The 25090-nt window shown below is 37.7% G+C and overlaps 2 protein-coding genes across 3 annotated transcripts in view; both read right to left on the minus strand.

Moving 5' to 3' along the window:
• ism2a (isthmin 2a) overlaps positions 1–8096 on the minus strand; it is a 44796-nt gene extending 36700 nt beyond the window's left edge. The window contains exon 1 of the mRNA XM_051722283.1: positions 7968–8096. Coding sequence (XP_051578243.1) covers positions 7968–8096 — 129 coding nt within the window. The remainder of the gene's footprint in view (positions 1–7967) is intronic.
• Positions 8097–10524: 2428 nt separating this feature from the next.
• Positions 10525–25090, minus strand: part of sptlc2a (serine palmitoyltransferase, long chain base subunit 2a) — a 29816-nt gene continuing 15250 nt past the window's right edge. For both annotated transcript variants that reach the window (XM_051722527.1, XM_051722526.1), the window contains 3 exons: positions 19152–19287; positions 18432–18561; positions 10525–13336 (listed from right to left, as the gene is read on the minus strand). In XM_051722527.1, coding sequence (XP_051578487.1) covers positions 13256–13336; positions 18432–18561; positions 19152–19287 — 347 coding nt within the window. In that variant the 3' untranslated portion in view covers positions 10525–13255. The remainder of the gene's footprint in view (positions 13337–18431; positions 18562–19151; positions 19288–25090) is intronic.

A 25090-nucleotide genomic window follows, 5' to 3' on the forward strand; every position in this document is an offset into this window, starting at 1 on the left:
CATCCAGAGATCTTTCATACCTTTCCCCTCAATCATTCTATAATCAAACCTCTGAGAAAAAGTCAAGCCAAGATAAGCTCCTCACTCAATATTGCTGTTTGTATAAGTTGCTTTTTTGACATCGGCGAAGCCACTTTCCCTTCCATCTAGGACTGAAAGGATGGCTTTGATTTCACACGAGTCGCACAGGTTAATATAAGAAAAGAGACTTTAAAGAATACTTTCCTGTGGTGCAAAGCAGCTCACAACAACTGACTTGAACAGAAGCCTCTGGAGCCAGAATTCCTGAATCTTTGCAAAGGGAGGACAGGACGGGAGGCCAACAGAAACAGAGGAGGTAAGACAAGAAAGGCAACTTGCAAGAAGAGTGACATTGCAGAGATGGACTCCTGCCCAGACCCTGGCAGAGACAATAACTGTCCTCATGCTTTTATGTTTTTGTTCCTCTATGTTTTTTTTTTCTTCAAGCATACCACTATGTTACAATCTGATTCTCTTGGAATGCCTCAACAGCATCAGAGTGCCATGTGCTATCTCCTCTCAAAAACAGTTATTGTGTTTTCTTAGATGTGCCATCTGGATGGGTGCAGAGACCTACAGTACGAGAATAAATGAAAAAAAATCCCCGACAAAATAAATAAAACACACACTTGGTCTGGGACCAGCATTGCTGGTCAACAGCATATGTTGTGTTTTGGATGCTGGCATGCTGGTGTCCCTCCAGTCTTCTTGATTAGCCAAAAGGAATGTTCCAGATTCAATATAAGTTAAGCTCAATTGACAGCATTTGTAGTATAATGTCGATTACCACATATATATATATATATATATATATATATATATATATATATATATATATATATATATATATATATATATATATATATATATATACTAGTTCCTTGTTTTTTTTTTAAAGCAAGTATTGTGATTACATGAAGGCACTTACAATGGAAGTGAATAAGGCCATTCAATAAATGTTAAAAAGCACACTGTTTTAAAAGTATAGCCACAAGACATAAACATTATACATGTTAACGTTAATGTATTGTGATATAATCAGGAATTTAGCAGGGTTATGGCATATAAGTGGATATAACTTTACACAGATAAGGTTAGTAAGTGATTTTATCACACTAAAATCATGTTAACATGTATAATGTTTACATCTTATGGCTGCATCTTTAAAACAGTGTGTATTTTAACATTTGTGGACCGGCCTCATTCAGTTCCATTGTAAGTGCCTTACTTTACTGCAACCACGATTTCTTCTTCTTTTTTTCATAAATGAGGGATTAGTCAAAATAATAATTTGTGGTAAACATAAACAAAATGATTCCACTTGTATTGAAACTAAAACATTCCTTTAACCAGCAAGCCTCCTTTGGTCAAGATCAGAAACTTCATCAGAAGCGCCATACTGGTTGACCAGCATATTTGCTTATTAACCACAATTCTTTGCTTGTCCACCACCTAGATCATCACCAAAACAGCATTAGCCAGCTTGGACCACCAAGTTCATGCTGGTCTTTTCAGCAGGGGATTCTCAATACATTAGAGCCAAGATGCCACCAAAACAAGGGTAGGGCATCAGGGCACCACCAAAGCTGGTGAGGCAACACATCCCAAGTCTGTTTGAGAGTCGCAAAGCACATGAAACATTTAGAGTCTGGTTTCCCCAACACCCTCATGAAGAATTACCTCTGACCGCCTAGAAAGAGAGCAAATGGGACACATTAGCAGCGGAAAACTGAGCGGCTTACTCATGATTCAGTAAAATGGATGGATTTGATTATTCCCTTCCAAAAAGAAAGAAAAGCAAGTTTTTCATTAAGCCAAGGATTTATACAGTTAAAACACCTCCGTGTGTTGCAAGTAAAACTCAAAGATAGAGCGTAAAGATGGATATAACCCATTCAGAGCCACGCTGGCTTCTATCAGATAGCGACATTGGTGTAGAAAACTGTTCATTAACTACATGTAAACCTCAGACGTCAAATCCCATTTGGAGAATTCCAGTTGATTCTCGATAACCAACTGTGACCAACTGTTCCAATGGTACTGTATGTGCAGATACCAACTCTGTTAACATTATAACCCAAGAAGCACTGGATTGGATACATATCTGCTCTTTTTACGAGCTTCAGATGTTTATAATCAGATCTCAGTAAAACACAGCATGTTTTGTAGGGTCAAGATCTAAAAAAATAGTTGTACTCAGCAACATGCAGGCAAGTTATTAAATCTATTTCTCCATTCAAGATCCTATGTGTGTGTTCTGGTGGTTTTGGGGGAAATATTATCTGGTGTTTCTTCATTAAATCCGAATATAGCTTTCACAGCATGTACCAGGGCATTTGCTATATATTTTCAAACATAGATTATGGTTTACAGTTTCAGCTTAACCTCAATTAGAGTACTGGACACTTGAGAGCTTTCCACACTGGAATCATCCAGCACAATGGCAAGACACAGCAACATGAAATTCTGAGTGGGATCAAGAATTTGGCGCCATTTGTGGAATTGGTGTCTGCTTGCATCTGAGAGGGGAAAAGGCCTGTGATTATTGGACTTATCAATTATTGCACCAAGGCCGCTGAACTCCTACCAGACTCCTACCATATGTTTTCCCCAACCATGGAGTCTCAGATTCCAGCTGACTGTTTTGATTAGTAAGTGTCAGTTTTTGTGTAAAGCAAAGACTTCCTGTTGCGCATGAGAAACAATGGCTCTACAATGTCAACGTGAACTCCAGTGGCTACTTTAATAAAAACATCTTGCCCAGTTGTCTTAGATGGTAGGGGGAAACATGATGTTTTCATACACCACACAAAGACAGTCTTGTATCACCCAAGTATCACCATGCACCGATCAACTTTCTGTCAAATCCTCGCACCCACCATTGGATGTGTTGAGTTTGAGCAGTGTGTGAAAAAAAAAAAAAAGCAAAAATCGCGGTTACAGTAAGAAACTTACAATGGAAGTGAAAGGGGCCAGTCCATAAACATTAGAATACACACAGTTTCAAAAGTATAGCCACAAGACACAAACATTATACATGTTAACATGATTTTAGTGTGATAAAATCAGGGATTTACCAGTGTTATGGCATTTACCAGATAACAGAGTTTACCAGCGTAACATCATCAAGTTGTAACATTGTATATAACTTTACACAGACATGGTTAGTAAGCGATTTTATCACACTAAAATCAAACTTATTTTTTTGTGTATGGTAATTAACATTATAACACAAATGCTGTTGAAAGAGCTTTACTTGAACTTGCAACATTTCTTAACCAACAACCAATTGCATTTTAACACCCTTGAGATAATACTTAACATACTGTTTAAATAATATAACTTAAGTTAAACATTTAGTGAGACCTTCGCTCACTGCATTCAGTGTAACGGTTGAGTCCAGACACAGCTAGTCCTAATCATCCACTATCGATAAACGTGAGCGCTATTTGCTTTAAATGCGAGTATGGACCTTATGTAAAATAATGGCTTCGCACTTTGGTTTGGCTGGTCATTGTTGGTTTTTAGTTTGTCAACACAGACTCTTTACGATGAAAAAGTCAACCGGTTTATCATTGAACTCCAGGTGTTTGATTAAAAAGTGTCATATTAGTTTTACAGGTTTTAAACTGTAATTTGCAAGCACCTCAGATCATACAACACACTGTACACGTAGTTCATTATTTAGCATGATGCACGTGAATCCACATTTTACGTACTGTTCGTCAAACTTCCGTTGTTTTGTTGAATCGCTTTCGTTTATTTAGTGTGCCTGAAACACTTGTGTTTTGTTCATGAACGAATCAGTGTTTTTAAATGAATCTTTTAAGTAAATGAATCGATCTCATTCACTTCCATTATTTTTGTCCTGAACCACTCTGTCCCTGTGTCTCAATCAGCCCCCTAGCTCCCTATGTCGTAAATCAGTATATTGTGAACATGATTTCGGGCACTGGTAAGTTTACCGATCCACTGAACACTGGGACACTTATGATTCAGTGACCTGCGACACTTTAACGAGCTTGCGCTTTGAAGCGTAGCTGTTATTTCATTTATTTTGATTTTAACCCCCTTTTCTCCCCAATTTGGAATGCCCAGTAGTGACTCGCCTCAATCCGGGTGGCGGAGGATGAATCTCAGTTGCCTCTGTGTCTGAGACTATCAATCCGCGCATCTTGTCACGTGGCTTGTTGAGCGCTTTACTGTGGAGACATAGCGTGTGTGGAGGCTTCACGCTACTCTCCATGGCATCCACGCACAACTCACTACGCACCCCACCAAGAGCGAACAACATTATAGCGACAACATGGAGGTTACCCTATGTGACTCTACCCTCCCTAGCAACCGGGCCAATTTGGTTCCTTAGGAGACCTGGCTGGAGTCACTCAGCATGCCCTGGATTCGAACTTGCGACTCAATGGTAGTCAACGTCTTTATTCACCGAGCTACCCAGGCCCCCCGAAGCGCAGCTGTTATTAATCAGCACCATCGCTATATAAATGACACTATCGTTCATTTTCCTTGAAGATATACAAATGTACAGTGTTATTATAACAGATAAATGCCATAAATAAAGAAATAAAAATATACTGGAGTATATTTTAAACCTTTTAACAACTCAAATGTTTTAAAAATGTCATGGTAATTATGAATAAAAGACATTACCAACAACATTTCTATATAAAGAGAAAAAAAAAAAGGCTTGGACTTTATAGTTTTACACTTGTGCTCATCTTCTAATGACTTGAGAGACTTCAGAAGACATGACAACGTTTCCGGTAGGGAACATAGTGAGCAATGATGTTCCCTGGTTTTTATGGTGCATTGTGGGATTTTTTAGGGAGCGAACGTTTCAGTGCACTGGAACGATTTTGCGATTGAGACAGCCCTAAAAATGGCTGACTCCCTGATCAGTGCCCTGACTACTGAACTAGGGAGCTGATTGAGATGCACCCAGTGTTTTTTAACTAATCGACTGAATCAATGACTCACTCATAGACATCACTCATGACATTTGAAACACACTAATTTGTCACCACCTACTGGCATAGATGTAAGCTGTGTCTGAAATCAGTACTGTCTGTATTGTTTTTGACAGTGGATGCACTTCTGGCCTGGTAAAACAGTACATTCTTTAGGTAAGCAGGTGAGTAGTATGAATAGATTCAGGACATACTTCATCCAAGAACATGGGCATTGTCCTGTGACACATTGATGTAATAACAACAACCACGAAAATAATCTACAAGCACCATTTAAGAACAAGGGACAAATTTCTTGGTGTGTGTGTGTGTGTGTTATATATATATATATATATATATATATACACACAGTTGTGCTCAAAAAAGTTTGCATAATCTGGCAGAAATTGTGAAATTTTGGCATTGATTTTGAAAATATGGCTGATCATGCAAAAAAAAGGATAGTGATCATATGAAGCCATTTCTCATCACATAGTTGTTTGGCTCCTTTTTAAATCATAATGGTAACAGAAAACAGCCAAATGGCCCTGATCAAAAGTTTACATACCCTTGAATGTTTGGCCTTGTTACAGACACACAAGGTGACACACACAGGTTTAAATGGCAATTAAAGATTAATTTACCACACCTGTGGCTTTTTAAATTGCAATTAGTGTCTGTGTATAAATAGTCAATGTGTTTGTTAGCTCTCACGTGGATGCACTGAGCAGGCTAGATACTGAGCCATGTGAGCAGAAAAGAACTGTCAAAAGACCTGCATAACAAGGTAATGGAACTTTATAAAGATGGAAAAGGATATAAATGGATATCCAAAGCCTTGAAAATGCCAGTCAGTACTGTTCAATCACTTATTAAGAAGTGGAAAATTCAGGGATCTCTTGATACCAAGCCAAGGTCAGGTAGACCAAGAAAGATTTCAGCCACAACTGCCAGAAGAATTGTTCAGGATACAAAGAAAAAACCCACAGGCAACCTCAGGAGAAATACAGGCTGCTCTGGAAAAAGACGGTGTGGTTGTTTCAAGGAGCACAGTACGACAATACTTGAACAAAAATGAGCTGCATGGTCGAGTTGCCAGAAAGAAGCCAATGCCACAAAAAAGCCCGGTTACAATATGCCCAACAACACCTTGACACGCCTCACAGCTTCTGGCACACAATAATTTGGAGTGACAAGACCAAAATAGAGCTTAATGGTCACAACCAAAAGCGCTATGATTGGAGAGGGGTCAACAAGCATTGTGCTCCTTGAAACAACCACACCTTCTTTTTCCAGACACAGCTTACATCTATGCCAGTAGGTGGTGACAAATTAGTGTGCATGATAAGTCATATTTTCAAAATCAATGCCAAAATTTCACAATTTCTGCCAGGGTATGCAAACTTTTGAGCACAACTGTATATATATATATATATAATCTCCAGGGGCATAGATTCCAGGGGGGATGATAATCCCCTATAATCAAAACATGCAAGTATAACCCCCCATTATTTATACCATGATCAATGGAAATATGTAAATGCTTCACGCTGCAACCCCCTAATGTTCAAGCCAAATCTACGCCCTTGTATATATCATTTACAGTTGAAAAGAGCCGTTGGACTAGTGGGTCACCATCTTTTTTAAAATCTGGTGTTCTGAATGTGACAGCTCCTCAGCTCCCGAGGCATTATAGGATATAGGAAAGGGTCCATTCAATCCCCACTTCAGAATCTTTCTGGAAATATTAGGTCACCCGGGAATTCCTTGCTTACTGTTTAATGAATACTGAGGATTCATTTGCACTACTATATTGGCATACTGTTTTTGGCATACTAAATAGTAGAAAAGTATGGATATTTTGATGCAGCAGTAATCTACAAAAATTGACTGAATAAATCTGAATGAATCATTTTTGTGAACGGATTCAAAAGATTTGAGTCAGCAGAATGCCACAGGTTGAAAACCCATGCGTTTCTATACATCATACCCCAGTATTTAGTCTGATTAATTAACTTTAATGCTGAAGTTAAAAGGAAAAATGAATGAATTAATGACCTAAAATAATCCATGAACTGTTAACTTTGGTTTATAAATGAATAAGCTGGGGAAATTAACATGTTCTCTGTTCCAACCACTAAGCACATTTTACTATAGGAAAACTGTATATTGAGAGTAGTCTAATCTCTAATCAACTAGATATCAAGAAAGAAAAAGCAGCTATGACATAATAAAATGGAATTCCTAACTGTCTGACACCTGCTGCTTCATGAAAAGATGGACTGTTCTTTACAGTTAAGAGTTCAGTATTCATGCATAGTTGTTAAAAGCTGAGCCAGGTGATGAAAGTTACTTTTCAGAACATCTGACAGAACATCAAGATAGACAATTGTATGGTCATTAATAATTAGATTAGAGGCTACATAGATGAAGTTTAAATCACATTTCAGTCATGCCACCAGCTGTTTCATGTGACACCATCTAGTTTAAGACCTAAAATAATTTCATGTTTGAACAAACTGTTAATGTCATTCATACTGAATGGATCTTAAAACCCCAAAAAGATTACATGGTTCATCTCAGCTCGTTCACACCCTAGACACTAGAAGCTGCTAATGGAATTTCTATCATAATTTGAAATCAGTCCTGATGGAATCAGATAAGAATCCTCACAATATTCATATATGATTTATTTATTTTTATTAAGATTTATTTATTTATTCAGAATTTCAGTTCATCCAGTAGAATCTAGGATTCTTATATGATTCCTGTTTAAACCAATTAGTTATTTGTTTATTTTTTTGGACAGAGTCATTTAACTGGTTGAAAGCTTTTGTCTCTTGAGTCATGCCTGATCTTACAATGATTAATTTTGAAATGGACAAACTCTGCAAGCTATTTAATAAAATCGCAAAAGTCTCATTAAGACTAGACAAACAAATAACAGGTAGATTGAGACTTTCAGTCACTGAAATCATATTGTACCTCTAGAGACGTGCTGCTCCTGTTCTTGATTTGATTTGCTCTGTGCTTCTTTGTGGGAAATCCTTTGACCAACAGAAGACAAAGTGTCAAGAAAACTGCCCACCATAAAGCTTGGCTTCGAATCAGCATGACTTCGTAAAAAAAAAAAAATAATAATAATAATAAAAAATAAATAAATAAATAAACAGCCTTTACTATGATTTTGCAACTATGCACCAGTTCAGAACTGCACTAAATCTTCTTAGTCCCAAGGTTCACTTTCCATGTCTCTTTCTTTCTCTATATGGTTGTTTCTCATATAAAACCAATCCATCCAAAAAAGTCCAAAAAGTAAAAACGAATTTAAATTCTTATTGTGCAACTGAACAACCCTCAAGTGTCATGTCCTGGTGCCCATCAGATCTTCTGAAAGGTTCTTGGTCTCCAAAAGCATTTCAGCATTACAAATTTTACTAAATTAGTTTTTCAGATGATCTTCCATGTGTTGCGGCTCACATAGTGAGAGATGCGCGCAAGTTTGCCTCTATCCTTTGGAAATCTCAATAGCCTGAAGTGTGATCCTGGTGAGCTCCTCAGTCACGCGTCAAGCGGAGCGCAGTGCGCAATAAAGAACCGAAGCTACTGGACACGCAACAGAAAAAAATCACTGGTCATAGTATCCTTACTATCCAATGAAAGCGTAAATAAATGATGTGCTCTTGACTCGCACATATAGAAGTCTGAGCCTCATGTAGGTACTGTGGTGAAGGAATCTCATGCATTAACTGAACGAGCCATTCATCTCCCTCCGCTTGTGTGACGTCCATGGAGGAGGGGTTCATATAACCACACTGTGACTGACTGACTGACTGACTGCCTGAATGAATGAATGAATGAATCTTGGACTGTGTGGGGGTATAATATCCTCATGAGACCTAGGAAAGTTTTATTTTTATTTTTTTGGGCATTTAAATTTACTTTATCATTATAGTGTTTGATGTGTAAGAAACATATTACATTATATTAAATTATTTTATAATTCAATTAATGATTAAATTAATACACTTTATTAGTTTATACATTTTTATTTAAAAAATTTTGTAATTATGTGATTTTATATTATAACAATGTCAGATAATAATGTTCATGTAGACTATCATAAAAATAAAGGCAAAACTCCTAAACATTTATCACAGAAAAGTTGTAAGAGTTATAATATACTCATGAGACCCAGCAAAGAATAAGATTTTACCTTTTTTTTTATTATTATTACAGTGTTTGATGTAAAAGAAACATATTAGAAAGTTCGAATTAATTTAATGTATATAATATAATTTTAGAGTTTTTATTTAGAAACATTTACAGTATATTATGAATTATATTATAAAAATATTTGATGATAATATTCATGTGTCATAAAATAGATACAGTATATCATATCACACCCCCTAACATTTGTTATAACAGAAAAGTCCAGGATGTTTTCTTTATTATGTAAAACGTTGGCATTTACGGTCTCATATGTCCACTAATGTGGATAAAAATGCAAAGTCTGAGTTAAGGGCTTGTACGGTAACAAGGTTCTGTGTGTTAAAGGAATAGTTCATCCAAATATGAAAATTCTCTCATTATTTGTGTCTTCTTTTATATTTTTTTCAGCAGAACACAAAGGAAGATTTTTAGAAGAATTTCTCAGCTCTTTTGGTCCATACAATGCAAGTGAACGGGTGCCAAAAATCACATAAATCAGCATAAAAGTAATCCATATGACTCCAGTGGTTAAAGCAATGTCTTCAGAAGCAATATGATAGGTGTGGGTGAGAAATAGATCAATATTTTAGTAAATTTTTACCATAAATTCTCCTCCCTGCTCAGTCAATCTCCACTTTAACTTTCTCATTCTTCTTCTTGTGTTTTTGGTGATTCACATTCTTCATACATACACCCCCTACTGGGCAGGGAGGAGAATTTCTAGCAAACATTCACTTAAATATTGATCTGTTTCTCACCCACACCTATCATATTACATCTGAAGATGTAGATTTAACCACTGGAGTCTTATGAATTACTTTTATGCTGCCTTTATGTGATTTTTCGAGTATTAAAATGTTGGCACCCATTCACTTGCATTGTATGGATTTATATATTCTTCTAAAAATCTTAATTTGTGTTCTGCAGAAGAAAGTCATACACATCTGGGATGGCATGAGGTGAGTATTTTCATTTTGGGGTGAACTATCCTTTTAAAAGGTATGTGCCTTCTCATTTTGATGGTTTCATAAGATCACATTGCTTTCTCAATGTTATATAAACTGGTTTTGGAGAGTTGGGGAGTAAAATGAAATAAGTTGTTCTGTCAATGAATTCTTTGAAGCTTAACATGTCATTTTAAGCATAGTAATTTTTCTATTACTATGGTCTTGCAATCTCTTCCATGAACACCACAAAGGTAATCAATCAAAAGTATAACATTTGTAATCAAGTATGCACTGGATTACAATATAATTACATTTTGAAGTAATTCAGGAGAGTGTGGAAATATGCAAAAAATGTGAAGTGAAAAATGCAAACAGAGGACTTGAATTAAAAAGTTATTTTACTTTACATAGAAGAGTGTAACAGTTCCTGAATTAATATGAAGCCCACAGTGTACTTTCATTCAAAAAGAGAAAAACGTATGCACTGCAGGCAGCAAAATCCAAGTTATATTAGAACACATACAGTGAGTGTACTGATAGAGCAGATGTTTATCTGAACATCAAAGTCTTGCCATCAACTGGATCAGTCATTACTTTCTTTGTTAATCTTATGTTACTTATGTGAATCTTTATATTATTAAGAAAATATCTGATTATTTCCATCCTTTGCTTTATTAAAAATCTTCTCTCTCCCTTTGACTTTGTAGGTCACTATACTTTAAGTGTTGGTTCCCTTGCATTTGATTTACAGGAAAAAAACAAAACAGAAATAACATTAAATTATACATAAACATCTCTGGATTCTGATGTTGTAAATGTTTTGATAAATTAAATATAAGGGCGAATGTACCCCCTGGCCCAATTTATGTAAAGCCACAGAAGTGACAAAACATCATAGTGTGCAAAGTTCAGCACCTTTAAAGCGTCATTACCCAGCAGATTGGGCGATTATATCACACATGCGTTCCAGGGAATAATAAAATGATATAAAATTACTCATCAGTAGTATTTGCCCTGTGAGCATGCACACCATGCATGTGCATAAGATATGTGGAGCTGCCGTTGATGATTAAAGTACACTTCTCCAAAAAAATAAAACATACAAAACATGAATAATAAATAAATATGTACATTAAAGAAACATATACAAGAATACACAAAAGTGAACATTGAGCCTGACATATAAATGAAGATGAAATGAGTTTGGTTATTTTTAAAGACCTTCGAAATTATATCATGACAAACTTCAACATATCAAAAACAATGCTGAAAGCTGAAGCTTATAAAACTACAAAGCAATACACGACTTAAGACATTTGCAAAACCCTCTAGACAGAAATCTTATTAGTTATCCATGGCATTGCACTTATGAACCGAGTCTCCATTAAAAAATATTTCCATATCGCTTTAGAAATGCGCCAACAAGCACGCAACAATGTTCTTTGTAGTTTCTACAAACAAGAATTCCTGTATAACAACCAGCGCCCTGCTGACAAATGTGCATATCATTGGACACAATGCGTACAATCAGCATCCAAGTTTCCTCTGAGGTGAAAATTTGATAAATATGCACAAGATGTTTCTCAGACATAACCAACATTGCCCTCTGCGATTTATATCTAGATGAAAAAATAAATACACTGGCAACATATGAAAAATGATAGCCAGATTGCAGTAAGACAGCGGTGCTGGCCTCAAGTCAAAATCTGTGGAAATAACAACAACTATGCAGCCAAGTTGTGGAGTTTTTTTGTGTTTGATTTAGGTAACACAGTGAATGTACTGACAATGCAATCAGAAGAACCAGTAATTCCTCTCATAGGCCAGTATCCTTGGAAATACGAGTTCGCTACCTGTCTGTTCTCACTTAATGGAAAAAAAAATGTCTCAATGCTTTTTATGCACAAAAACATTTTAAAAGGTGACATATGCATTTGCAAGTACACAAGCAGCTCAAAGCCTCTTGTAGCTAGCTGGCAGAGAGGAACTGAAGTATTTCTTTCCTAAATGAATGCCACAGTGAGTTAAAGAATAGCTCACCCCAAAATGAAAATACTGTCATCAATTACTCACCCTCATGTTGTTCCAAACCTGTATTAGATATTATGCAGAATGTCAGCCTGAGTCACTTTCATGCATCTTTTTTTCCAAGCAATGAAACTGAATGGTGACTAAAACCCATACTTCGATCAGACATGAACGCAAGGTGTCTGAGAGTGCTCGAACACTGAAAGAGCGCGGCACGATTTGTATAACCGCACATACTCTGAATGTGCAGTATGCAAATGCACCTGGAATTATTTACACTAATTAATGGGTGCACAAAGTAGAAACACATACATTTGAGCCATTGCTGTCACGAAGAAGCGCTAGATGTTATCGCCTGTACACAACAGGATACGAATGTGGAAGCAACAACAGCGGATTTGCAGGTCAAGAACCCGTGTGTGGGCAGGTCAGGAGATACCTGCAATTTGTATAGCTCGAGTCTGAAGGAATATGAAGACATCTTTAATGGTCTAAACTCCTGAAGAGAAATAGTCCAATTTCTCATAGCAGTCATAGCGTGCATGTGCCAACGGCATGTGTATGCGTGCACAGTGAAATGAAGTATACTTTGGAAGGCTAGTTCAACTGTACGCTGACGCTAAGCGTTCACGTCAAAACCGAAGTATACTTTAGGCTTGAGTCTAAAATTCTGCCTCACATCTCCTTGTGTGTTCCATGGAAGAAAGTCCTCAGGTTTTGGATCAACATGAGGGTGGGTAAAGGACAACATTTTTATTTTTGGGTGAACTGTCCCTTTAAGAACAGACCCCAAACCTCACATCCAAACAAAACTGTAGTGACAAATGAACTAAAGGAAACTGGGGAGCAAGAAAGGTAAGCGATTTCCTTCTAAAGCATGCCTGTGTTGTTGATCAGAGCTTCAGGTGTTAAAAAAACATGATATATCTTTTTTTTCTTTACTTTAAAAAATAAAAAAAAAAGGTTATTAATTAAGTGGTTCACTGCCTCCTTTTGAAGGACAGAAGATAAGCAGTGCACATTTGGTTTCAGAGAGGAAGTATGTCACTCTTCATTCTCCTCATATGTGGTCTCATCAAAGGGTCAGTCCAATGAGGGAAGAACTTTTTGCCGTGAATACTTCAGCTGCAGCAGGTCGCCTACTTCACTGATCACATCCAGCACCTGAGAACAATCAACATGCTCTATTACTTTCATGGTTACACATGTAATTCATAACACACTAATGCTGAGAGGCGGATGCCACCTACAATGTTCTTATAACTTGAAAGTGTCCCATAATATAGTCAAAGCAGTGTGTAAATGTAGTTACATAATTTCTACTTCATGTATTATTTAAATTGACATCATTTTTGGCTAGTGACAATGGTAGACAAATCTATCAATTTGATGGCAAAATAGGAAAATAGGGATGGGCATGAGCACCTAAGTCCTTGGAAGTGACAGCAATGATCAAACATGAAAACACAATAGTTAGACACAATTTTGATGCAACATTTCTCTAACTATCACAAACCATCTTATTCAAAAAAATCAGGGAACGTAAGAAACCTGCAATTATATTAGACTTGAAATCACGTCAAAGCTTAAAAAGGCATACGCACAACACTTGCCAGTAAGAACGCAAGTAAAGACGTTAACATGCAACATTAAATGGGAAAGAATCTAGGCGTCCCAATAAAGGAAAACCTTTTAAGGCGTTTACAGGACCTCACACGTTGTCGGCTTATTAAGCTTAATCATTGTAAGACTGTGCATGTAAAAACACTCATTGTTACTTTTGTGATCGGTTAGAGAGATTCGCCAAATAGCAATCGGGCGCAACAGTATGGTACAGGAAAAAAAAAATCCCATTCATTTTCTCCAGCAGTGGTCCCGAGATGTTTTTAAAAGATAAACGATTATGATACATCTCATATTACGATTATCACTATACGCCTTAAAAACAGAGCATGCAATGCAACAGCCAAAGACACTGATTAGTAAACAGTGGAGTGGTGGTGTAGTGGGCTAAAGCACAGAACTGGTGAGCAGAAGGTTGCCGGTTCAATCCCCAAAGCCACCACCTTGAGCAAGGTACTTGCTCCAGGTTGCTCTGGGGTGATTGTCCCTGTAATAAGTGCACTGTAAGTCGCTTTGGATAAAAGCGTAAATGTATAAATGTATAAATGTATAAATGTAAAATGTAAACAGACAAACAATAAAAAAATAAAAAATAGCACAGATGTGTACTCCATAGTCCATTTATCTATCTGTCGAGTACTTAAGGTCGAAACATACCCTACACAAGCTCGCTTTTATGCGTTGTTACATTCCAAAATGTATCAGAATGCAATGCATTACACAACGCAATTATGCATTCTCAACGCTGCTGCAAGTGACGGCAAAGTGGACATTAGTGTGAATTTTCTGCTTCTACGGTGAGTTTTCTCTTACAAACCAACTTACCTGAATAATAACAAATGCAGTTTAATGGCACAGACTTTTGAAGGTAACTATATCGCCCCCCTTTGAGTACTGAGGATTGTTATCGCTATAGTAAAGGAATTACGCACGTTCAACTGGCCGTACGTTGGCAATGCGTTGGCAAAGAACTCTTATCTGCATACGCATACTTTGTATGTTTCTGGCCTTGGTAGAACAAGATGTACAACCAAAATTCCCATCCCAAAGTGCTCATCTTTTTAAAAAATCATATCAGAAAATATGACTATATACACAGTTACAGTACTTTACACATCTAAAACTTTCGTTATGAACTTCGTACAATTTCGAGTCATTCAGTTATGGAAGAAATGCAGTAAAACTTGTCAAAAGGACACTGAAAAATGTGTTGACGTGATAACTGGTCACATCAAAGTGTGTAGTGTTTTCTTAAGCACGGGGAGGGGGCTGACGGCCGGTGTGCTTTTCACCACAGTTAAATCAAAGTGTCCTTGGGGAGGCAGATTAAGATGCTCTTTGATCTCTTGCCAGTGCAGACCCCTGTGGCAGGCACTGCTTATGTAAACCCATCAACGGCGGCCTCAGACGAGACTAGCATTAATTTATAGTGCAGGACAGTTTGAGGAGGAGCCTGGAATTCTTTACTCAATGATTACTTTCAAACAAAGAGGGTGTATCAAGTTTGAGATACTGAATTTCAAAAGATTGATGTAGGGGTTTGAACTTATCGTAAAAAAGAAATTTAAAGAGTAGACAGAACATTTTATGCAGACTTCTTCTATTGTGCCATGTTTTTAAAAGCAGGGACTGAAAACGTTTCAAGGAATGAAAATGAAAACCGAAAAACAAACAAAATTATTTGCTGAACGTAACCGAAAATGGGAACAAAGTCCCTTTCAATTGTTTCAACTGTGAAAATGTTATTTATAAATGTTGGTAACCAGTTAATAACCGGTTAATTTCATTCCAATAATTTTTTACATGTATCCAAAGTCTAAATGGTTTATTACAGTACATTTTCAGAATTACACCACATCTTGTTGCAAAAAAATGAGGCTTCTCGCTTAGTTGAACATGATAAGCATGTGCAGATCTGTAATAAAACAAAATACAATAAAAATTATTCGGCCTATATAAGATAAACATACAAAATATCTCTCTCCTGCATGCATGCACACACGCCCAAGCAGAAGAAAGAGATTTTGGCTATTAATTGATTTTAGATGGGCAGACGTATTTTTGGAATATATATAAAAATAAATAAAAAAATAAAAAATAAATGGTGATATATAAATTTTAAGAACACATTTATTGAAAAGATGTTATTTTATATAGGCTAGAGTATACTTTGCTTGTTATGATTTCTATGCTGATACTTTCCCCACACTGGGTAAACAAATTAATTGCTTATTATCACTTATTTTGAGCTTGTTTTTATAGACCAGGGCCTCGTGTATAAAACTTTGCGTAGATTTCATCCTTAAAGTGTGCGTACGCACAAAAGGCCGATTTTGCGTACGCACAAAAAAATTCAGATTTATAAAACCGTATGTACGCCAGAACCTGCGCATAGTTCCCTTAATAAATCCCAGCTAGCGGAAGATTGTGCGTACATGCACGTGATTCATTCTCCACCCCGTCTCCTCCCCAAAATAACCATATATGGAGCGTACAGCGCCTTTTTTTTACTATGCATATCCTCATCTGCATACAATTACCATATGCATTTCACCATCCAGACACGTGATTACTGCATTTAACGGTACGAGAAACTGTATTATAAGAGATAAGACTGTAAATGTCACATGTGTCCAAAAGTTAGATGCTGCACCATGAAGAAACATTATTTATTAAGATATGAACTTGTTTTCAAAGAATATATCTTGAATATCCCTTGGCAACATGTTTTTATCTTTGCAGACATAAATCTAACCTAAGCAATTTTGCTTCTCAGAAAACCTTTTAAATCGTTTTAAGGGTGTTTTTACTGAGAAGTTAAATATTTAGTACTGGAAACAAAACGAACATTATTAAAATTCTTTGTGCAGCATTGTCTGATTTCATCGGATTTCTAAGATTTTATATTTGACTGGTATTTTACATTCAAAAAACAGCTGAACGGCAAATGTATTTTTCATAATGTTTTTATTAGACTAGAACAGGGCTTTCATTGCGATGAGGGTCAGGATGAAGTGGAGCAGGCAGCACATTTGATGTGCATTTTATGTGCATTGCTGTACCTGTTTGCAGCTGTACAATACTGTTTCTGATGAGACATGTCTCTCCAATGATCTGTTCGACTACTGAATGTGGCCAGCAGTGCCTGTCTTATAGCTACTGTCTGTTTTATCGAGCCATTTCACGTCAGTCAGAGTCAAGTGTGCATTGCATTACATATAATCTTTATTCAAATGCTGTACTTATCTCAGTACATGATTGCAATAGAACAGAAAATATCTCAGACTAAGAAATCTTTGCTGTCATTTTTAGTTACTGTATGTTCCTTCTCTATGATGACACAGGAAAGTTCTCCAAACGCAGCGCATCCCAAACCAATATTTCCCTTTTACAGCTTATATTTGAATACCTTTTCAATTAGTTACATAAAAATAATATAGGCGACTATTGGCTTGATAACGATTACTTCTGTTTCAAGTGCTTAACTACATACTTTTTTATTCTAAATGTGAATTAGAGTTTATAATCAGTCTGTTCAGTTCATTATTTGTCCAGCTGGAGTCGCCAATTCACACACACACACACACACACACACACACACACACACACACACACACACAACACACACACACACACACACACACCAGTAAAAGAGTGCGTACTCACAGTCAAGAGTGTCCAGACGGTGCGCACATATTTACGGCAAGTTTATTTTTTATAAATCACGATATGTGCGTGGAAAATTGCGACACCAGCGGGTTACTGCGAGAAAGCGGTGTTCCGGTTTACATTCACTGTATAAGCAGCGTACTGCAGCGTTTGTTTTCTTAACTCTCTAGAGCATCCAGCTGCAGAATTGCTCTGCAATAGTAGCGGTTTCCCTTTCACGTAAAACTCTGGGATTCCCTCAATGTAAGAATGCATATATGCGAACGCGATGGACCATCGATATTTTACATTGGTTTGTATAAATGGGTATATTTTAGAGTGTATATACTTTCCCCACTGTACTCACAAAAATATTTTGTTGACATGTTGTTGGGCTGCATCCTATGAAGTTTGTTAATCGATCTGTTCCACGCACATGCGCACTCCTCAAAAACCTGTTACAACGGCGCTTATGTGTTTACATGACCACACATAAAGCCGCGTTCTCCAGAAGAAACCTGGATGTGTTAAACAGCTTTATCATAATCCCTTAAACGGCGTAAAGAAACCAGCACTCTTGTTTACATGACGTTTCAGAATGCCATTTTCGGCAAAAACCCTGGAATAAACTGTTTTCTTAAGTGCGTGTAAACGTGGTTATTGGTTCAACCAATGGTGTGAGTTTGGGGAGGGACTATCTGTTTGTACAACCAACGGAAGAAAAAAGGAATCTGTTTGAAAACAGTTATTTTTACAATTTCATTCGGCGTCACTAAAGGTCCAGAAATCACACACTTTATCTTTAAAGTCTGACTTAAACATCAGTGTGTCATCAAAGCTCATAGCTTTTTCCATTAGGTCAACATATTCCATTGTAAACACTCAAATTTATGGCATGAGAAACAAGGCCCAGTAAAGGGTACAATACTGCTTTGAAGTGATATAAATTAGTAGATATATTTGCTGTGGAGAGAAAACGAGTGGTTACCCTGTCTAGCATTTCCTTGGAGTGGGCCGCAGAGATACAGAAGCGGGCTCTGGACTCTATGATCGGTGTGGCTGGAAAGCCCACCACCACTACCCCAATGTTTCTCTTCAACATCTCCCGACCAAATGCCCTGGAAGCACACACAGCCACATTAATTTTCAACAAAACATTTAAGAAGTTCTTTCCAAACTACCCTTTCCCTAATGTTCCTGTTTTAAACACAATTTCTCTACAGTATTTATGAGTCTAATACATATACAGTGGGGTACCACTTGTGACAATTCTACAACTTTTTTCTATTTTAGAAATTATATTATCAGCATAACAATTTGAGTGGGATGTTTGTTTAATTTCAGAATCAGTGGTGTAGTCTGGGCCATATGCACATATGCTTTTTTTCCAGGGCTGTTTCCTTATAAGTATGTTTCACCATTTTTTTTGTCATAAGATGGTTATTGTATATATTCTGCTTAAGTGTGTCAAAAGGAAACATCCATCTTTTGCCATCTTTTTTATTTTTTTTTTTTTACTATTTATTTATAGGTTTAAATTAGATTTTCAATCCCAGCTTTCCAATGTGGACTTTTGAACCCCACTGTACATTTGGCAATAGTTGGATATTCATAAATTCAAAACCCTGTTAAACAAGTTATGACTTTTCAAGAACACTTTTAATAGTATGTAGGAGTATACGGAGAGAGAATGGAGGAAAAGACTAACCCGATTTTGGCAGGCATATAGAGCATCATGGGTACCACAGGTGAGTCATTGTTGCCATAGATGATGAATCCCATCTCCCGTAGTCTCCTGCGGAAATATACTGTGTTTTCAGCCAATGACTGGATACGTGAACGGCCTGCAACCAAGAAACAAACCACAATACATTAAAAAAACTGAAGCTGTCATTTGGCACTCCTCGTCTTTTTCCACAGCCTTTCATGCGATCAGACAATTAAAATTTACCAAACCACAGAACTCATTACTTTAGATACTAGGAAAGCCGAACACCTGAGCTATAAACATTATCCTTAGAATAAAAAAAAAGAACCTTGAACTTGAACCTCTGGGATCTGTAGATCTGAAACTGTTAAAGGAGAAATATTTAATACCTGCTGATTTTACACCGCATTTTAAATTTCCCCTGTGATATCATAGAGGCACATGCCCTTTGTACACAGAAAGTATCATCAGATGTTTACTTTCTATGTTTCCAAAGTGGCTTTTATCACACTTTAGTTCCATCAAAGCCCTGATGTCTAAACCAGAAAGACTTTAATCAGCTGGCTAAACAAAACCCTGGCGCTGCTGGTTACAGAAGCCCATTGAGTCATTGCGCGAATGGTTGAGGAAGGAGATAACAGTAATGACCATTATTCTGCAAACAATCTTACAGAATGGTTCTAATAATCCTGACAAAAACAGAAAAATTAGTGTCTTATTTCTCAATAGCTCCCATTTGCAGTTGGATGTATGTTCCCAGGGGGAGGACTGCTTAGCAATCCATGTCAATGGAGCTCTTGAAAAAAACTTAGACTTCCACACAGTGTGGTCCACAAAAAAAAGGTCTTACGTTTCTTAAAAGCCTTGGTTCTGCTTTGTCAAACATTCCATGCATGCTAGAAGCTTGAACAGAGGAATTTCCTGCTCTCTGACAATGTCTCACCCTGGTGCCATCCAGACGCCAAAAATTTAAGCAATCGTCATGCTTGCCGTGCCTTCAGTGTGACACAACCACAAGGTCTGTAAATCGAATATCCAAGTGAACTGTCCCAACAAGTGGCTTTGTTATTATGGCAATACATTCTGTCTGGCCTTGCAAAACATTCAACCTAAATTAAGGTTCCGCTTTTCGGTGGTTTTGTGAAACGGGCCATAAAGAAAGCAATAATCACTGAAAAAGAGCTGCAGGAGAAAAATTTGGCCTGGCCTATAATGTGACAGGGTTATTGTGGCAGACATATGAGTGGGTTGTATCTGATGAGCCCTTTTGAAAGGGGACTTGACTCGCTGTGAAACCAGACTCCTTCCACAATCCCCAAATGTAAATTGGCCACTGACAGATAAAGCAGGTTCCACAAGTCATGACCCAGTCACCCGCTTTGTGGTAAGAAAATTAAGCCTGGCTAATGTGTAACGTTTAACACACTGGAAGTCCATCTCCTTCTCTTCAGGATCCTGGTGGTTTCTTCACCTAACTAAACAACAAAGCGGGTCTCAGAGTGAAACTATTTTATAATCCAAATATGACTGGACAAAAAACAGCTTGAATAGTTGAAGCCATTTTTCTCAGTTACACTGTTGGCGTAGTTATTGTGGCAGTATGGTAGACTACAGCTACAACAGTTGCCCATTGGGGTCCAAGGGTGCTCTTCAATCTCAATTTCACCATGAACCAACTGGAAAGCATCCGTAATATATTCACACTGGTGCCAAAGAAAATCGGAATCACTCTTCGGAAGCTGATGAGAATGAATCTACCAAGATTAAAGACCTTATGTTCCAATTCGCAATCAGGATGACACGGTTAAACAGTGGCTATTAAGGTTGACAGTCCTGACAATTGAGGAACCTGTAGAGTTCCTAATTAATGGCAGTACTTACCCAAAGATCCTTGATCAGCTGCACAAAAAGCTCAGGTGAACAACTTTATAAAAATGAGCATCTGAAAGCAAAAGGTTGAAGGAAGTTCAAGCTGCCCAACGTTGGGCCACTCAGATAGGGAATGAGGGCCGTAGGGTGTTGGGGGAGGGGGAATTCAGTGAGGTAGAGCACAGTTCTCCAAAGTAATTCTTTCTGGGGTACCTTTTCAACAGCTAGTTTCATATCACACACCCCCGCTAACTTCTTCCAGACCCCAGAGCTGGAGGATCTGGAGCAAGAGAAGCAGAGAGAGGGACCAAAAGAGCTTCCAGATGTGGGGACTGCTTCCTTTTTTTGAAACAGCAGTTCCTTCACACTTCCTTTTCATCTTAAGGGAGGAGATAAGTAAAAGCACCCATGTGGAGAAAAGGCGGTGGACATGCCGAAAGCTACCTCGCTCCCTCGTGAGGACATCTTCAGAGAAGGGTAACATGAAGCACAAGAGCTCCCTTCCAGGCTCAAATTTGTGGTGCGTCCAGTCACCTCTATGATTCAGGGGCCACGATGGTGACCATGGGGTACACTAGCAGCTGTCCACGATCATGATGTTGGCGTCATCTCCAAGCCAGCAGTGTGAACGGATGAAAGCGAACTCACAGGATTATGCAGGTTGATGTATTTCACAGCAATCCATGGACGTCTGATACATATTCCACACATGTGAGATTAACGAGTTTAGACCATTCGTGGCTATGTGTCTAAAGGAAGTGCACTGAAATACAAACTACTAAAATAACCTACACGGCTGCATTTACACTGCAAGGCTTAATGCACAGATCCAATCTTTTGACACATTTCCGATTTTGTTCCGCCTGTTTACATAAATAATGCGTCAAGACACACTAGGCTTACTGTAAGAACAATTTAGTGTAGTTACTACTTTTTAGTGGTAGTCCAAAGTAGGGGTTTAAAATGGACATTGATAAAAATATCAATCAACGTCACAAGGATGCAATCAAGAGGATTTCATGATTGACATAGGAATTCCCATGTATTTATTAATCTTAATCGAATATAAGTTTTCAGTTTGGGTCAAATGTCCAGATATCAGATGTGTATAGGGTTTAGAACCACATACCTCATATGAAATTGGACCAAATTTAAACCTGATCATATATGCATTTTTGCTGTTTAAACACATGCAACAAGATGTTAACAGGGCCAGGTATCTTCAAAAATAAATGATTAAATAATAGAAATTGGTTGACAGTGTCATTTCGGCCTAAGGGGCCGTTCACACCGAGGCCATATTTGTGTCCTTCCGCAATGTTTTGCAGTTGTTTTTCCTATGTAAACATGCGCTGGATGGACGTTCTGCCGCATCTCGCCATTTTTCCAGTATCTCGCGCATAAGCTCAGGTTAAAAAATACCTTCAACTTTTAAAAATGTGTCTCGAGACTGTTATATTTGTGGAGCTGCATCTAGCTTTTTTTTGGTGCAAATGCACATTCAGTGTATAAGGCCTCTAAGTCCTCAATTGATGCTATACAGGACAGGTCTGTTGAGGTAGGTCTGAAAAGCTTACACAACAATGTATCTTGTGCAAAAGAAGTGTCAAAGAAACGGAAGCTCTTCAGAACTTCTGGGATAACAATCCATTTCCCAGCTCTACAGGGTGTTGTGGGTAAAAACATTCTGACACCTAAAACACGTGTATCTGCCCTCTCTCACAGAGCAAGTCAACACCTTGAGACAAAGATGAATGCCCAATGTTTGTCAAGTCCGCCTGTGTGTACAAAGAACCAATCAGGCTTAACAATGAGATTAGGTATGCTCTTACTAGAACAATCCACCACCACACACCACGGCAAGATAAAAATGCCAACCTAGCCAAGTGCTGTGATTTATGAGGCAAACCTTAAAGTCTTTTGAAAGCTCTCACGTTAGAGCTTATTTGGCCCAGAGAACGAAAAAAAGGCAGGAATATTTCTTATCAGCATGTTTGTGCCTGGGATGCCAAAAGTTTTTGGACTGTTTGAAAGCCAAATTCAATTGAAGGAGAACTTTTTCCCCCTTTGGGCTAAGGACACATTAGTTAAACCACTAGACTGTGAAAGTCTGTATTCTGCATCTACATTCAGTATGATAAAGCACTGTAAAATCTAGACCAGTCAGGTGCAAACGTCATTGCATGAACTAGAAGTCAAATACAAATGGATCACTAGTTAAATTAATATGTCAGCTGATTTTGGCTGGTTAAGAGATTAGCTCATGTCGAATGAGCACCAACTCTAATGACAGCATCACACAATGGCCAAACTGACTAAATATTACCCAAGTACAGAGAAGTTCCAAATCTGGCATCCAAAACAAACTTGGCACCAAAGTTACAGTTGGTACTTTGCACTCAACAGCACACTTAGCATTGTCGGAGCACATTTGCAGTAGGAGTAAAATTGTCTTCAAAGCTTTCAAGAACTATTGAAGCAGTTTAACTTAATTTAAAGCTTAAGTGTGTCATTTCTGCATCACTAGCATCACCAAATGGAATTGCAAAAATAATAATTGTTTTCAAACAGGTTTCCCAAACACTATCCCCATCTTCCGTTAGTCGGCAAATAGATAATTGTGCCCCAAACTTGCATCACTGTTTGAGCCAATGTTGCTGTGTCAAGCTGGTCAGAATTCTCAAAAAGACAGAACATGTTTTGATAGTGCCGCTGAGCCACAAAGTTTACATTTTAAAGGCGAATCAAACAAAGAATGGTTTACTTAAGCTGGAATATGATGAAGTATTTAAACATTCCAGCTTTAAAGCTAGAAAATAAGGCCTCCTGAGATCTCCAACCCTACAGACATTCCTTATGATCAAACCTGATCGAACACTTTGATTTAACACAATTGAAATGAGATGACAAGCTGTGAAAGAATATAAAATTAAACAGCCTGAATCACTGGCAGTGTATCAATGCTGGAGGCAGTTTGTTCACGCTGAAGTCACATGTCAAATCAATAAAGTGTTGCAGGCTTGAAATCAAACATGACTTACACTGACTTAAGTTGAAGAGTTGCGGTGTGGTTGTGGTGGACCACAGAAAGGAGAATGAAAGAACCAAAAGAAGAGGGCAGAAGAGGTTTCAGTTCCCACGAGGATACCCAGGATGTGTCCCTGTTGACCTTTGCTTGATTAGTTTTTTTTGTGCAATAACACCACCCCCCCCCACCATCAAACACACACAAAAACTCTGATTGTTCACGTCCTCCTTTGCGCTCACTCTTGGATGCACCAATATCAGTTAATCAACAATAAATGTCATCAGTTAATCTATAACCTGTTATTACTGCGTGCACCTAATAGTTCCTATTCCATTCAAATAACTCTTACACAGTTATTCTTTGTAGTTTTGGACAGATCCTGAATGTACTAAATAGAAGTATGAGCACTTAAAGCACGTAATAAGAATGATTGCTTTTCGGTTCCAAGCAAAATAATTGTTCAAACACACATAGATCTAAAATAACAAAGGGTAAATTAGTCTGGAAGTTTCCACTAGCACTAAGTAAATCAAACTAAGGGGCTCATATCTTCTCACCTTGGGCTCATATCAGTAGATGTAATCAAAGAAGGGCCTTTCAATGTGTTTATAAGAGGAACAATATATAATGCTGCCTTATGACACATACTTGAAGGTGTGCTGAAACACCTTATTAATACTGGAGAGCATATCCAAACACTGGAGAAAGCTGGACTATCTATCAGGTCAAGAGTCCAGAAAGGAAGAACAGTGGCTGTGCTCGAATTCCCGTACTTTCATAGTTTGTACTAGATGAATTCGATGAAGAACGAACTTCTCTACCATTAATGATTTTCGTTCTTTAGGTACGCAGGTGTGTAGTATAAATACATTCTCTACCATTTGATATCCGCCATGTTGGTATTGACCTTTGACCTGTATATTGTTCAACAAGACAGCAATTTGTACAATGTATCCCCAAGTAATGACTTTCTTGAGAAGTATAGCACTACAACTTAAAAGGGCCGACTCACAGTATGACGTTTTTTCAATCTGACGGCTTC

Source organism: Myxocyprinus asiaticus, chromosome 17, assembly GCF_019703515.2.
Source record: "Myxocyprinus asiaticus isolate MX2 ecotype Aquarium Trade chromosome 17, UBuf_Myxa_2, whole genome shotgun sequence".
Classification (NCBI taxonomy): Eukaryota; Metazoa; Chordata; class Actinopteri; order Cypriniformes; family Catostomidae; genus Myxocyprinus; species Myxocyprinus asiaticus.